This window comes from Anarhichas minor, unplaced genomic scaffold (assembly GCF_050575085.1).
Source record: "Anarhichas minor isolate MPS153535 unplaced genomic scaffold, ASM5057508v1 ptg000018l, whole genome shotgun sequence".
NCBI classification, from domain to species: domain Eukaryota; kingdom Metazoa; phylum Chordata; class Actinopteri; order Perciformes; family Anarhichadidae; genus Anarhichas; species Anarhichas minor.
This window is the reverse complement of record NW_027466464.1, coordinates 3,689,169-3,702,500: the sequence shown is the minus strand read 5'-3', so window position 1 is coordinate 3,702,500 and position 13,332 is coordinate 3,689,169. Positions and strand designations below refer to the sequence as shown.

Here is a 13,332-nt window from a genome sequence, read left to right as displayed (position 1 = left end):
CAGGTTGAAGGCTGCAGGCAATCCGGGTCTAGGTCTGTCCGTGGTGGCTTGATTGCTGCTGGAGTCCTCACATGCACTAACCTTCTCTAAAACAGCTGCTAGTAAAGACAACAAGGTCAGCAACGCCTGTAATCAGTTCTCCATGTTGAATTAACCTGGGCCCCGTTCCTCGTACGTGGCTAACTTAGTTAGCCAGATACTTTTCAGGATAAGATGACGTAGATCAGGCTTTTCGGTTCCACGAAGCAAGTTCGGCAAAATCACCATGGCAACACATCCATAAGCTTGAACCTGCTCCGGGGCAGGCTAAGTGAGGGTAGCTGGATAAGCTGTCACTCCCCCGGAAGAAATGGCAGCTCCTGTCATATACGGTAGTCTAATGCGCTTGCGCATATACCGGGGGTTATATGGGAGTTCCAGAAATGCATGTAAAGTGAGACACACGGTGATCCATAAAACCAGCTGAGCAAACTAAGAAGCCTCTATTGCATTAATGTACCCTTCCTCAGAGATCCACTGATGAAGGAGGATATTAGTTAGATTAGCGTTTTATAGGGAGAGAGTTCTTCCACATCGCCAAGATCCGTTATCACATCATGATGACTTCCTATACGAGCGCTATCCATTCTGCCGACAAGGAATCACTTATTTACAGACCTTCTGGAGCATACATTGAACACCACACGCCGCAGCCGAGCATTGATGTCTCACACACTGGATGCAGCCTTGAGCTGTTCTGCGAGTGGTACATTTTTGTACAGTGTTGGCGATGCGGAGAACATCGGGAAAGCCGCTGCATGCCGTGCTGTTCGTAAAGTTTATTTGGCGCTTAATAAACTTATGGATGTGTTCAATACATTACCATGGCACATATTGTATTGACTCACCATTCTGAATAATGTGTTTGTGCTTATAGTGTTTACTTGCTCCCATGTCCTCTTGATGGCTGCGTTGCATACATGGGGGTTAAAGCACTCATAATGATATGACTGGATATGAGTGTTATTAGTACACCAGCATATCATTACTGTAGAAAATGATTAAGGTGGACTCATGATAAGAATAGAGAGAATCACACACTATTTATTTTCACTGCTTCAATTGATTGAATTTCTGATTATAAATAATACACACTGATCCGCCCATACACAGATTCACACACAGATTCAAACTCCTAGTTCTATATGGTAATCTACACATACATGTATATACACATATATAGTAGGCTACATGATACATACGCGCATACAGTACATATATCCTCATATTAATGAGTATCAATTAGATACTCTTTGGGCTTGTTTTATCTACTTATTCTGAAAGAGTTGAGATAATTATTTTCGCTATATCTCATTGGATGATAAGAATCATCCAATGAGCCATTAAGCCTACTGCCAGCAGTCACATTTAAAGACATATAATCTGATTGATTGGGGTGATGAGGCATTAAAATTAGCCGATACATTTCCCAACACTTACGCATTTAACTTGTCTGTGATATTTTGCATGCTTTCTTGTCTAGCCCTCGCAGCGGTGGCAGTGTTAGATTTTGCCGTGATTATGGTCTTGAATTCCTCATATGCGTTCATGATCATCTCCTGCTCGTCAGCGGAGTAAAAAGAGGCTCTTTCTTTGACTTTATTTAACATTGTACTGTTAGAAAATCATGGTTTCGGTGATCGACGCTTCCCCCTTTTGACGTAGGACGGGCACGCGCAATTATCCTGATCCTGATCGTCTGGGTTGAATTAACGAGACTGTTTGAGAGCGGATCAGCCTTGGAGAAACCGACATAGCCTGACATCAATCATCTCGTTAATTTAGGCTGGCTAATAGGACATTTGATCGACTTTGCTGAACCACGTACGAGGAATGGGGCCCTGGTAGTCGATCGGTAATCAATGTTGTTGTTTGTGATTTTCCGGGAACGGGTCACGTGATAGGGGCGTGACGAATCAGAGAAGGACACGTCGTGACTGCTAAGAACCAATCAAGTAGCGAACACAGATGTCTACGTCATCGTTTATAAACTTATGTGTTTACGGTGTCCACACTAGTCGGCAACCCCGGAGTTTTCAAACTTATCCGTCCTCGGGAGCGGTTTTAAACTCATCCGCTTTCTGTGGTCTGAAACTCCGGTGTAGTCTGGACACTCGGTGTAAATGTAGCAAAAGATATGCGTTTTAAAATGGAAACGTAGTAGTGTGGACATGGCCTCAGATAGCTGGATGCTCGTGAAACGTCTTCTCCTCTGCGCTCTGATTTTTTTGTGTATAACCCTGTCAAAATTCCCAACCAATAGGATGCCAGGTGTAGTGTTGGCCAATGAAATGATCCGTCTTATTGTTGGTCTGGTTCTTGACGGCCGGTTACTTTTTAACAGCGTTAATCCACTTCTGCCCCCAAGGCTTTAAAAGTACAGTTGTTAAAATATATCTATATATACTCTGTCTGTCTGTCTGTCTGTCTGTCTGTCTGTCTGTCTGTCTGTCTGTCTGTCTGTCTGTCTGTCTGTCTGTCTGTCTGTCTGTCTGTCTGTCTGTCTGTCTGTCTGTCTGTCTGTCTGTCTGTCTGTCTGTCTGTCTCTTCCTTCCAAGTTAACGTGTTATTATCGCATTAACGCCGACAATTATTTTATCGCGCGTTAACGCAGTTTTTTTAAAATTTTTTTTATTAAGTGGACATTTTTAACACAAGAACCGGCCGGCCGACTGGCCGTCAGCAAGCGGTGAACAGCTGTTTGATTTATTTCACCTTAGTTTTGTTATGTGACTAGCGGTTACATAATAAACAAACTTATTTTCCGTAATAAGTAAACATACTTCTTTTAACCCAAACCACAACCTTTTTGCTAAACCTAACCAAATACTTTTGTTGTGAAAGTGAAGCCTCCAGTACCTTCATTAAGGTCGTAATGTTGATTCACCTCTATGCTCATTTTATTGTCCATCGTGCCATCAAACTGGCCAGCTGCTCCATTCTCTCCACCATCAGTAGTTTAAGTACTAGCATCGTTACATACATATAACACATACATATATAAAAGATACAGCTTCCATAATAACCCTAACGTTGAATCAACACCTCGTGATTTATGAAGGGAAGATGTACAGCAGAGCTGTTGGATTCGACTTCATTTTTAGATAGGACACAACAGTGCTGATCAAAAGTGTTTCACAGATCAGAAGAACATGCAGCAGACACCACAGGACACAGTAAACATCTATAAAGCTGGACCAGCACAACATTTAGTCCTTGATCTGTGGACAGACAGAGTCTTTGGTCGGAGGATGTCTGACTGGGTACGGGGGCAGGAGTCCACAGATAGAAATATGGTTTCGACCATTTAGTGGTGTGTAAACAAAGAACAAGGTTTGAAGCTTCAGTCTACAGTAACAGGGAGCCAGGAACCTCAGAAATATGCTGTCTGTTTTTTGATCTTGTTAAAAATCTCGCTGCAACATTCTGTGCTAATTGGAGACTGGATGAAAAAAAAGTTGAGAGTGATACCAATATCCAAAAAGTTTCTGTAATGAGGAGATTGGATATGAAGGTGTGGACAACTTTCTCCAATTCTCTTGTGCTGTCAAACATTATACATCTGATATATCGGTTTATTAAACTTCAGTGCTGAATAAATGACTATATTTTCTACATGTTTTGGCACAAGGAGATAATGTCCCAGATGTGGATAAGAGTAGTATAGGAGGATAACTGTTGTACAGAGATGTGGGTCAAACATGTGGCTCAATGTGCATCATTATGACCTTCCTGTTCTGTGTCGATCAAAGGTTAGACTCCACATAAAGTCAGTGAATGTATTTGTTCTTTTCCCCTCTTTGTGGCCTTTGTCTTGGGAAAGCACACTGAAACTCACCTGTAGATGGTAAGTCTGTGAGGCACTGCACTGCAGACAGGAGTCTCTGCTAAAGGAAGCTGTTACTGTAAACTGGCAAATCTGTGTCATCGTTGGATTTCTGGGTAATCTGGTGTAATGGTAGAATATAAATGGAGAAAAGGAGTTGAGCGCAGAATCCTTATTTCAGAGATGATGGCTATGTGGTCAGACAGGCACCACATTATGAGGCTTCATCCTGACTGCTACTCAGACACTTGTACAACGTGCTTCTGTGGGTCTACTGTTTGCACAAGGGTGGACCAAATAGAACCTGATAGAGGTTTCCAAACTCTAACACGTTTCTGGACAGTGCCATCATTTCCTCTGGGTTCCTGTGTGATCCAATACTTTCTAGAATAGTATGTAACGATGGGGGTAACATATAGAGAAGCTTTTACAGAATGGCATGGATTGATGAAACAGAATGTCTTCAGTATTATTGGGAAAAATGTAAAGGTTCAGCACTAGGACAACCCAATGACTGCCTGGTCCCCTCAGTCTGTTTGTCTCTTTTAAGAACTGTTGATTAGGTTTAGCCTAATAGGTTGTCTCCCCCTGCGTCACTCAGATTTGGGCCTACTGTTTGTCAGTTGATAATTTGTGAAAATGAGCTAATGATTAATGAGTTAATGTCATTCATGCTAAGCAGCCTGATGGCTGTGGGTTAATTTTGTATTTATTTTACACCAGGCTTTCATTTGATCACTGTGATACGTCACCACTCACTAAGCAGTGTCATTGTTGTTGACCCACAATCTCACACTCGGTCTCTTATCCAAACCTTGGGATTCATCCACCGTGTCCTCTTGGAGCTGCTCTGTCAGCTGCTCTGGTTCCTCTGTTCAATAGATGGATGCATCACTTTTAACAAAAGCTCCTGTTCCACTGTGAGACGGTCTTCTCCTGCTCTGAAATCTAACTCTTCTGTCTGTTTGTCCTTTAGGAGGAGGCAGCCAAGCCGAAGAGTCTTTCCTCACAAAGATTATCTCCAAAGTGGTGTTTCCTAGACTGTAAGTACACTTTCTTAATTATCTACTTTCTCCTTGATCAGTTTTTCCACCACCTGGACTCACTACTTGTATCATGAATTTTCCACTTGTGCATACATTACCGACAGAAATAGCATCATTTTCTTACTGCACATAATGAGAGCACTCGGTTCGTACTGTGCTACTCTCTGTACTACACTGAAGAGACAGAAAATACTGTTTATTCTCACTGACACAACATAGCTTTCATATCAGTGTCAAACTGTTTATTATATGAAAATGATATATGTAGTAGACTTGGAATGATTGGAATTATTGTACGTTCTCCTGTTACAAGAGCAAAACAAAAGTACAAAAGACATTTTCCTTCTTCCAGTCTGCTTTTATAACTCGATTTTAACTCGGCTCAGAGCACACACACTAGCTTTTACCTTTTTGCAAATATACATATGGTGTGTATCTTCAATGTTTCATTTGAGAGAGATTTTGTAGTGCGCTTCAAATAAATGTTTCTATCTGTAGTAGAGTGGTAATAAAGGTTTATGGCTACAAAGCATAGAAATGAACACACGCGTTGCGTGAAAAGATTGTGTGTGCTTATGCTTGAGAATATTTATTGTGCATGTGCAGCATCACCCCCACCCCACACCAGACTCCACCAGACTGTGTGAGAGTCTCACACAGAATGTGGAAAAAATGTTAATAAATATAGCGGAAAAAGGCAGAAACCATAGGGAGAGCAACAGAGGAGGGATCCCTCTCAGAACGGACAGAAGGGCAATAGATGTCATGTGTACAAACTAAACAACATAATACTTACAACATAGTCAATCCATATGACATAAATGATTCATATGAGATTAGTAATAGCAGTAGTAGCACTAAAAATAGCAAGAAAATAAGAAGTCCTCTGGCAGTCTGGGCCTATAGCAGCATATCTGGGGGGCTGTTCAAACCTGAGCCAGCCCTAGCTAGGAACCACTAGAACACTGCATTCTGGGAGTGCAGTGTTCTAGTGGGGTAATAGGGTACTATAGAGGGCCTGACCAGTTAGAGCTTTGTAGGGCTGGCTCAGGTTTGCCTTGGACCAGCCCCAAGATATGCTGCTATAGACCAAGACTGGCGGGGGACTTCCAATGACACACTGAGCTCCTCCCCTCATCCTCTCTCTCTCCATCTGTGTGCATTCATGTCCCATTAATGCACATTACTAACTTGTCTTCTTACCCGAAGTCTCTCCAACAATAGTGATGTAGTCCTGATCCAATAGAGACGGGGCACCCGAAGAGAGGAAATGCCATATAAATACAACATTCCACATCAATGACACCAAAATAGCACAATATTAGGTATGCAAACACAGTTATTGTTGAGTAGCAGTCGTTTGATTTCTGCTTCATTTAAAGAAGGTTATTTTTGATGAAATGCATACTTACTCAAAATAATATTGTTCCATCAGTTCTTGTTCATTGGTGAATGTCATGAATATTAATCTCATACATTCAGCAGCAGCTTACCAAAAATATCACAGAGAAAAAACTACACACACACACACACACACCTCTGGCTGGGTAGAATCCTGGTGGAATTTAGCAGAGAACAAACAAAGATGCAGAACCGCTAGTTGAAGGAGAGAGTGAGAAGGAGAAGTGTTTGAAGAGGATGAAGGAAATATGTGTTGTTTGCAGGTGATCCATTATTGTCGTCCTATGGATTAATTAAAGGAACATTTTACTCAATAGTAGCTTTTTAAAGTGACAGCAATATGTGAAGTTTAGTTCAACCCACCAATGCAAAGACTGATCAGGTTTTTATCGGAGTCCTTTGATTCTAATAGGGACCACTGTGGCTGAGTTTTATTTATCAGGGACAGTGCTTATTAACCAACATTACAATTAGTTATCCAAGATGTACTAATTGTCACGCGTAGGATGGCCACCGTCTCATGTTAACAGCAGTTAGACACATTACATGGACATCTTGAAGCCCCCAGACCAAAAGTGAATGAATAGGAACAGGGCAAACCAGACCGGTCACCAATTCACTGCTCGTTTTCTCTCCCTTAGGACAAGGATGGAAGGCATTGAGTCTGCTATATACTGTGTGAAATCCCTTCATGTTATGCTGTCAGACAAAGATGGACTGAATGGGCTTTTGCTTGCCTCCAGGCTGTCACATACAGCTGTTCAGCAGTGGGGAGGCAACCATGTACATTTGAACAATGATGAATGCTATTTGCTTTTTGGCTACATCGTTTAGTGACGATCTGACTTCAAGCAGCTGAATTTAAAGAGCATCACCACAGAAAGTAGTTCATGCTGCATTTCTGTTTGTCTCTTCAGCTACAACGGCCGATCGTTTCTACAGGATAGACAGAGCACAGGTAAGTCCATCATGTCTCTTTACCACACAGAGCACCGCCCATGTCTGCATTCTAGCTTCCTTTGGGGAGAATCATCAGTAAATATAAACAGATGGAAGGACTTATTTACTGGATTAGTGGTTTCTGCAGTCTTCCCCACAGGCAGCATGGGGCCAGAGCAACCTTCCTCCCAGAGGATAGGCCAGCCCATATGCAGCCTGAGGGGAACCAGCAGGCCACACATCACCTGCTACTGCTCACAGAGCTCATTACTGGAAGCACACGGTACAGACTGAAGGCGACAGAGGTCAACTCAGAGCTGCTCCACTCTGGATTCAATGATATTTTAGTGATTGAATCAAACTGTAAAAGAGACGGAGGACAGCAATAGGGTTTTGAAAAGCAGATGTCCACTGTTTCATTAACATCAACAAATTTGGTTTCTTGCCAGTTTCATAATTATTCATTTAATTATTATTATATTAAATAGTAAAGGTATGCTAGGCATATTGTTCATACAGCACAGCTACAGAGGCTTCTACTGCATCTGGCTACTGTCTTAATATTCAGCTGTCGGAGGCAGCGTCCTCCTCTGATCCACTGATCCACAGTCTTCTCGCTTCACTGTGGCTGTGGGAGCAGGTGCTCCACCTCACTGTCCACTCATTGAAATATGCATCATGTCACTCAGTGGAGAAACGGTTATTTCACTAACTTTTCTCCTCTCTGGGTGTATATAGGCGATATCTCAGAGCCGGTTACACTTTACACACTTTACAACCACCATTCAAAGTATTTTTCATTATTATTAAGCCACCAAAAAGAAAAAAATAATATCCATGAGAAAAAGCAGTGTATCAATATGTTTTGCCTATCTTCTATAAATAAGCAACACAACTGGTTTTTGTGTTGGTGTTTGGTTAATGAAGGCTTTTTAATCACATAGTCATGTACTTTAAATGGATATGTTTTTGTTTAAGGAATCATGTGCTATATACAAATACATACAATACAAATAGCAGAGTAAAAAATATGAACAAATATCAAAATGCACAATATATATAATAGAATAATATTAAATGAACTAGGTTTACCAAACAAACAACAGTGTGCCGGTGACAACAGGCTCTTGGTATGAACTCACTGAAACTTCATGTTTTTCAGGAACATCTCAACTATGTATCAGAAATCTCCCAAGAAGAGATCTTCATCCTGGACCCTGAACTGGTTGTCATGATGACAGTAGGCACCTCCCCCTCAGCCATGCCTGACCTGGTTAACCCCGCCTCCAGCCTGGTAAACAGCAGGTAGGTCACCACCACAGTGGTGCTGTCAGTGTCACCAGTGGTTGAACCTTAACCTAAGCTCACTAATCGGAGCCAAAAGCCTTAGACCAGCACAATAGACCCTTTTCGTGTTGATGTCAGCATTAGTCTGTGACCCTGGGGCCAACATGAAGGGTTCCTCATTCATTTCAATGAGATGACTCATTGAAATGAACCCCCGCCACAGGACTTTATTTTACAAAAGCCTGCAGCAAGAAAAACATCACAGTAGTGCAGCACATGTGCTCCTGATTGCTTTTGTAATGGCCTAGTGCAGCATTCTGTGATAAAACAAAGAGCAGGAAGAATGAATATCTTGGAGGAGAACATAACTGCTACTGGGATACGTTTCCAGAGGTGTACAATCCTGCCTCAAAGAAGTACAAACCGCCTCATGTCGTGTCTCGGAATCGAACTTCCTGGTTGGTAGTCTGATCTTCAGTGTGTGTGCTGTAAAATGCATTGAATAAAGGTGCTATGTAAATGCAAATTGCATGGCGCTGTGGTGACGTCTCTCTCTCTCTCTCTCTCTCTCGCTCTCTCTCTCTTTATTTATTTAATTATTTTTGCTCTAAGGTTTATGTTTTACATAACATAAAGCAGATATGCAGAAGCATAACATTGAGAAAGCAATAGGATGTCAGGTTCTTAAAGCAGTTTCGTGTCCATGTACAGTAAATGGTAGTGTGGGAGGGGCTCGGTCACTCATTGGTTGTGTATGCAAATGTCGTTGTGCTGCTTCACAGTTTGAGTTGTCGAGCCTGTTAGAGGGCAAAGCCTGCATGAAGTAGAACTGCATCATTCTGAGGCGAGTGTGTGTGTTTGTATGCATAAGTTCATATATGTGTGTTGGTGTATAAATACATGAATAATATTTTCTATCTTAATTTTTCCAGTTTCTTTTCCTTGAACAAACAGCCAAGCGTTACTATTGTGTGTGTGTGTGTGTGTGTGTGTGTGTGTGTGTGTGTGTGTGTGTGTGTGTGTGTGTGTGTGTGTGTGTGTGTGTGTGTGTGTGTGTGTGTGTGTGTGTGTGTGTGTGTGTGTGTGTGTGTGTGTGTGTGTGCTCTGCCTCCATATGAAATCCTTTAAACCTCATTTATACGCACACTCACACAGATTCAATCCTCACCTACAGGAACCTGTTAGAGCAGGTGTCTGCTGACGCTCTCTGAAAACAGATTGACTTACTCATGTTTCTCTGTTCACAGATTTTTAGGATAAGTCTGATGTTCTGTATTCTTCTTATTGTCAACAAATCCCATGACAAGATCCATTCCAACAATGTGTGTGTGGCTCACAAGTCCATTGGTTCCCACTAAAGACATGCATCTGTAAAGGCTCTTCACAAATATACAGTTTGATTTTAGGAAAGTCTTTTCCTGAAATAGCCCGACACTGTAGTTTTGAGCAAACGTTACTTGGAGGAGGACACATGGCATTTGTTGGGGACTATTTTCAGAGTCAGATTCATCCACACTTGGTGCTCTAGTGAGTGTGGAAGGTGAAAGTGGGCTTGAGTCAAAATAAAGTAGTGAGGAAGGAACATGTCAGCCAGTGCAATAGAGAGGCTCATTGATGTGTTGGGAAATAAGTGAATGAACATTCATTGTTCTGTGAGAGTCAAACCACAATGATCTGATTTGGTGTTCAGAAACATGTAGAATATTCTTATCCTTCAAACAACGGTCCTTTGTGATTTATCACTATAGTCACTTTAAGAACTCAAGATACTGAGTCAGTAAATAGCTGATGGACTGTGTAGCTGAATAGCTATCAAACAGAAGTGAGTTAAGCCTCAGTAGCAAAGTGACAGGCAGAGAAACTCTTGTTTGTATTTTTGTGCAGCTGCATTTAAATCTGTGCAGAAGCGCACTACTTGCAAGGGAACAGAGCTAGGCTAAAGGCTAACCTTTTATCCTGCTTGCTAACCTTCACTCCTTAAAAAATACCTAAGACTGGATTTAAAAACCAAGTGGGAGATGAGATAGTGCTGCACGCTTTACAGAGAGATGGCTGAACGACACCGTTCATGTGCTAAATCACAAGGTGTTGTGTGCATTTAGACCGCAGACCTCAGTGATGTCAGCCGTAGGTTTGAGCCAAACAAAGCTCAAAGTGGGCGACTGCAGCCGTTGCCATCTGGCCAGTGATGACACAGCCTATTCCAAAATGGGCAAAGATGTGGAACGTGGATGGACCTAAGTCGGGCCAATTGAAACTACCATGCTAGCGAAGACTAACAAGCTAGTAAAAAGCTATGTGACGTGCTACTCTGTGTTGACAGCCGGCTAACGGTAACTCTGTGGTCTAGTTGCTCCCGGTTAGTAATAATAATAATACTAACGTTAGAACTTCACTCACTGAAAAAACTGGAGTTCTGACTTCTTCCATCAACCAATCAATTTATTTGTCACATGAAATCGTTCAAGTTGAGGTTACAACTCCAATGAAATGCTATCCTGTCAGCTCCTTCAGTTTGTGCATTAGCATTAAGGTTATTCATCATAAAGCACACGGCTCCTCCTTTCTGCTTCCCCGAGTCCTCTGTTTGTCAGATAAGTGTATAGAACAAGAGTCCTGGTTGAATGGCGCAATGGGGTATTCCAGGATTAAGCCAAGTTTCACAGACATTACAGGTCCTGATATCCCCTGGAAAACTGTTCCGGGCACGTATGTCATACTGCGGCAGTCCATCATTCAACGGACGCACATTGTCCAGCAGGATGCCAAGTGTACAATTAACCACCCAGCAAGACAATAGATGACGTCTGTGTCACCAAGAACCTTGGATGACCACAGAGCGACATGGTGGCCCGCAGATCAACAAGAACCTGAACCGAGCCATCATGATAACGAAGCCGGCTCATCTAAAGGCACTTCCATGACCACAGGGACACAAGTCGCATGTGGCAGAGAATACAAACTATCACAGACTATGAGACTGCTCCTCCACCCTGTGATGATAATATTGACTTCATAAATGAGCTTTAATACGTTTTTTGGATGGTTCAAGGCAGTCAGCGACACACCTGCGAGGAAAGCCACCCCTCATCAGGATGATCACTCATCATAGTCAACTAACGGAAGGATGCAAGTCCTAAAAATGTACCAGGCTGTGTGAAACTGGCCCATTGGGCCTGAGCACCCCCCACTGTAACTGGCCTATGGACTTCCTCACAGACAGACCTCCGCCAACTTTTCCAACATTATCTCAGTGAACACTGGTTCCCCTCAGGGCTGTGTCCTGAGTCTACCAATGTTTAGTCTGATCACCCACCACTGTTGGGCCAAGTTCAGAACAAACCACATCATGAAGTTACACAACAGTAGTAATCCTGATCAGGGTCCACAAGGAGCTGGCTCACAGGGAGAAGGTGGAACAGCTAGTGGACTGTTGCAACACCAACAACCTGTCCCTGAATGTCAACTAAACCAAACAGATCATTGCTGACTTCAAGAGGCTTCACTATGGCAAGTATAAACCAACCTTAAGGGATAACTGACCTGGACCCTAAACTCCTCATCTCCAGCCAAGAGAGCCCAGCAGCTCATGCACTTCCTGCGAGGGATGAAGAGAGCACACCTCCCAATCCCATCCTCACTACATTCTACAGAGGCATCATAAAGAGTGTTATGACTGGTTGCATCTCTATCTGATATGGAAACGGCAATGCCTCAGACAGGAAGACCCTGCAAAGAGTGGTGAGGACAGCCGAGAAGGACATCGGGACTTCACTCCCATCCATTCGGGACTTTTAACACACACGCTGCCAGACCAAGGCCACGAATGTTTTCGCAGACTCCTCCCACCGCTATCATAGTCTGTTTGCACTTCTGTCCTCTGGCCAAATATAACGTGGCAAACGGTGCAGAACGACCAGGTTCTGTAATAGCTTCCTTTCCCAGTTTGATAAAAGAAATTAAAAAAAAGACACCCAGACATCATGGTTAGATGTCTTCTTCAGTGTCATGAAGACATATAGGCTCAATAGGAACGGGGCTCAATGTGAAGCCGGTTCACCACTCCCCGACTCGGTGGCAATCCTTACGTTTGCATAACCCAAAGCATGATGAACATGTGACTGTGTATCAAATAGTTACCATATTACAATAGTTTTGTTCAACCACTTGAATTAAAGCAGAAAGTCAGCACTTCAATTGCATTTAATGTGACCGGGCACGTTGCATCACTAAAGTTAATTGACTCTTGCGAACAGCTGAGTGTAAGAGGCCGTTTGGTGTGAAGCCTGGAACTGTCATCTGACTTTAATTATCTGATGTCTCCAAACTTTTAAAACAACAATGCAGACAATATTACAATGTGGTAAAATAAACATTTACCGGAACATCTTATTTCTCCTGGTATTTCAGCTGCTCTGTGGGTATAAAATGTGAACATATAGAGATTAGCATACAGAATAGAATATAGGAACTGGTACAATGTGTGTACAGGCAGAGCAACACAACCCGCTGATCCTAACAACACTTCCCTTTAGCGTTTTGTGAGTGTGCACGCATGTTTGTGAGTGCGTGTGTGTTGGCGGGCTGATTTGCAATGCTGAGTGCACTGAGTGGGAGGATGAGGAGGAGAGATGAGACCGAGAGGCAGGGGCAGAGTGAGGGAGAGATGGGTTTGGAGTCAGAAAAACAGTGGATGTAGAGAGAAATGCATGTGAGAGCACCGGGAGTCACAGCGATCCACCGAACTCCGACACACACAACAGTGTGAGCGCTTTGCCCACGCAGGGCCAGAGG

The 13,332-nt window shown here is 42.7% G+C and overlaps 1 protein-coding gene across 2 annotated transcripts in view; it reads left to right on the top strand.

Moving 5' to 3' along the window:
• Positions 1 to 13,332, top strand: part of LOC142952707 (diacylglycerol kinase zeta-like) — a 77,806-nt gene that overhangs the window by 46,375 nt on the left and 18,099 nt on the right. For both annotated transcript variants that reach the window (XM_076094590.1, XM_076094589.1), the window contains exons 25-27: positions 4,842 to 4,908; positions 7,230 to 7,270; positions 8,414 to 8,556. In XM_076094590.1, the coding sequence (XP_075950705.1) occupies positions 4,842 to 4,908; positions 7,230 to 7,270; positions 8,414 to 8,556 (251 nt within the window). The remainder of the gene's footprint in view (positions 1 to 4,841; positions 4,909 to 7,229; positions 7,271 to 8,413; positions 8,557 to 13,332) is intronic.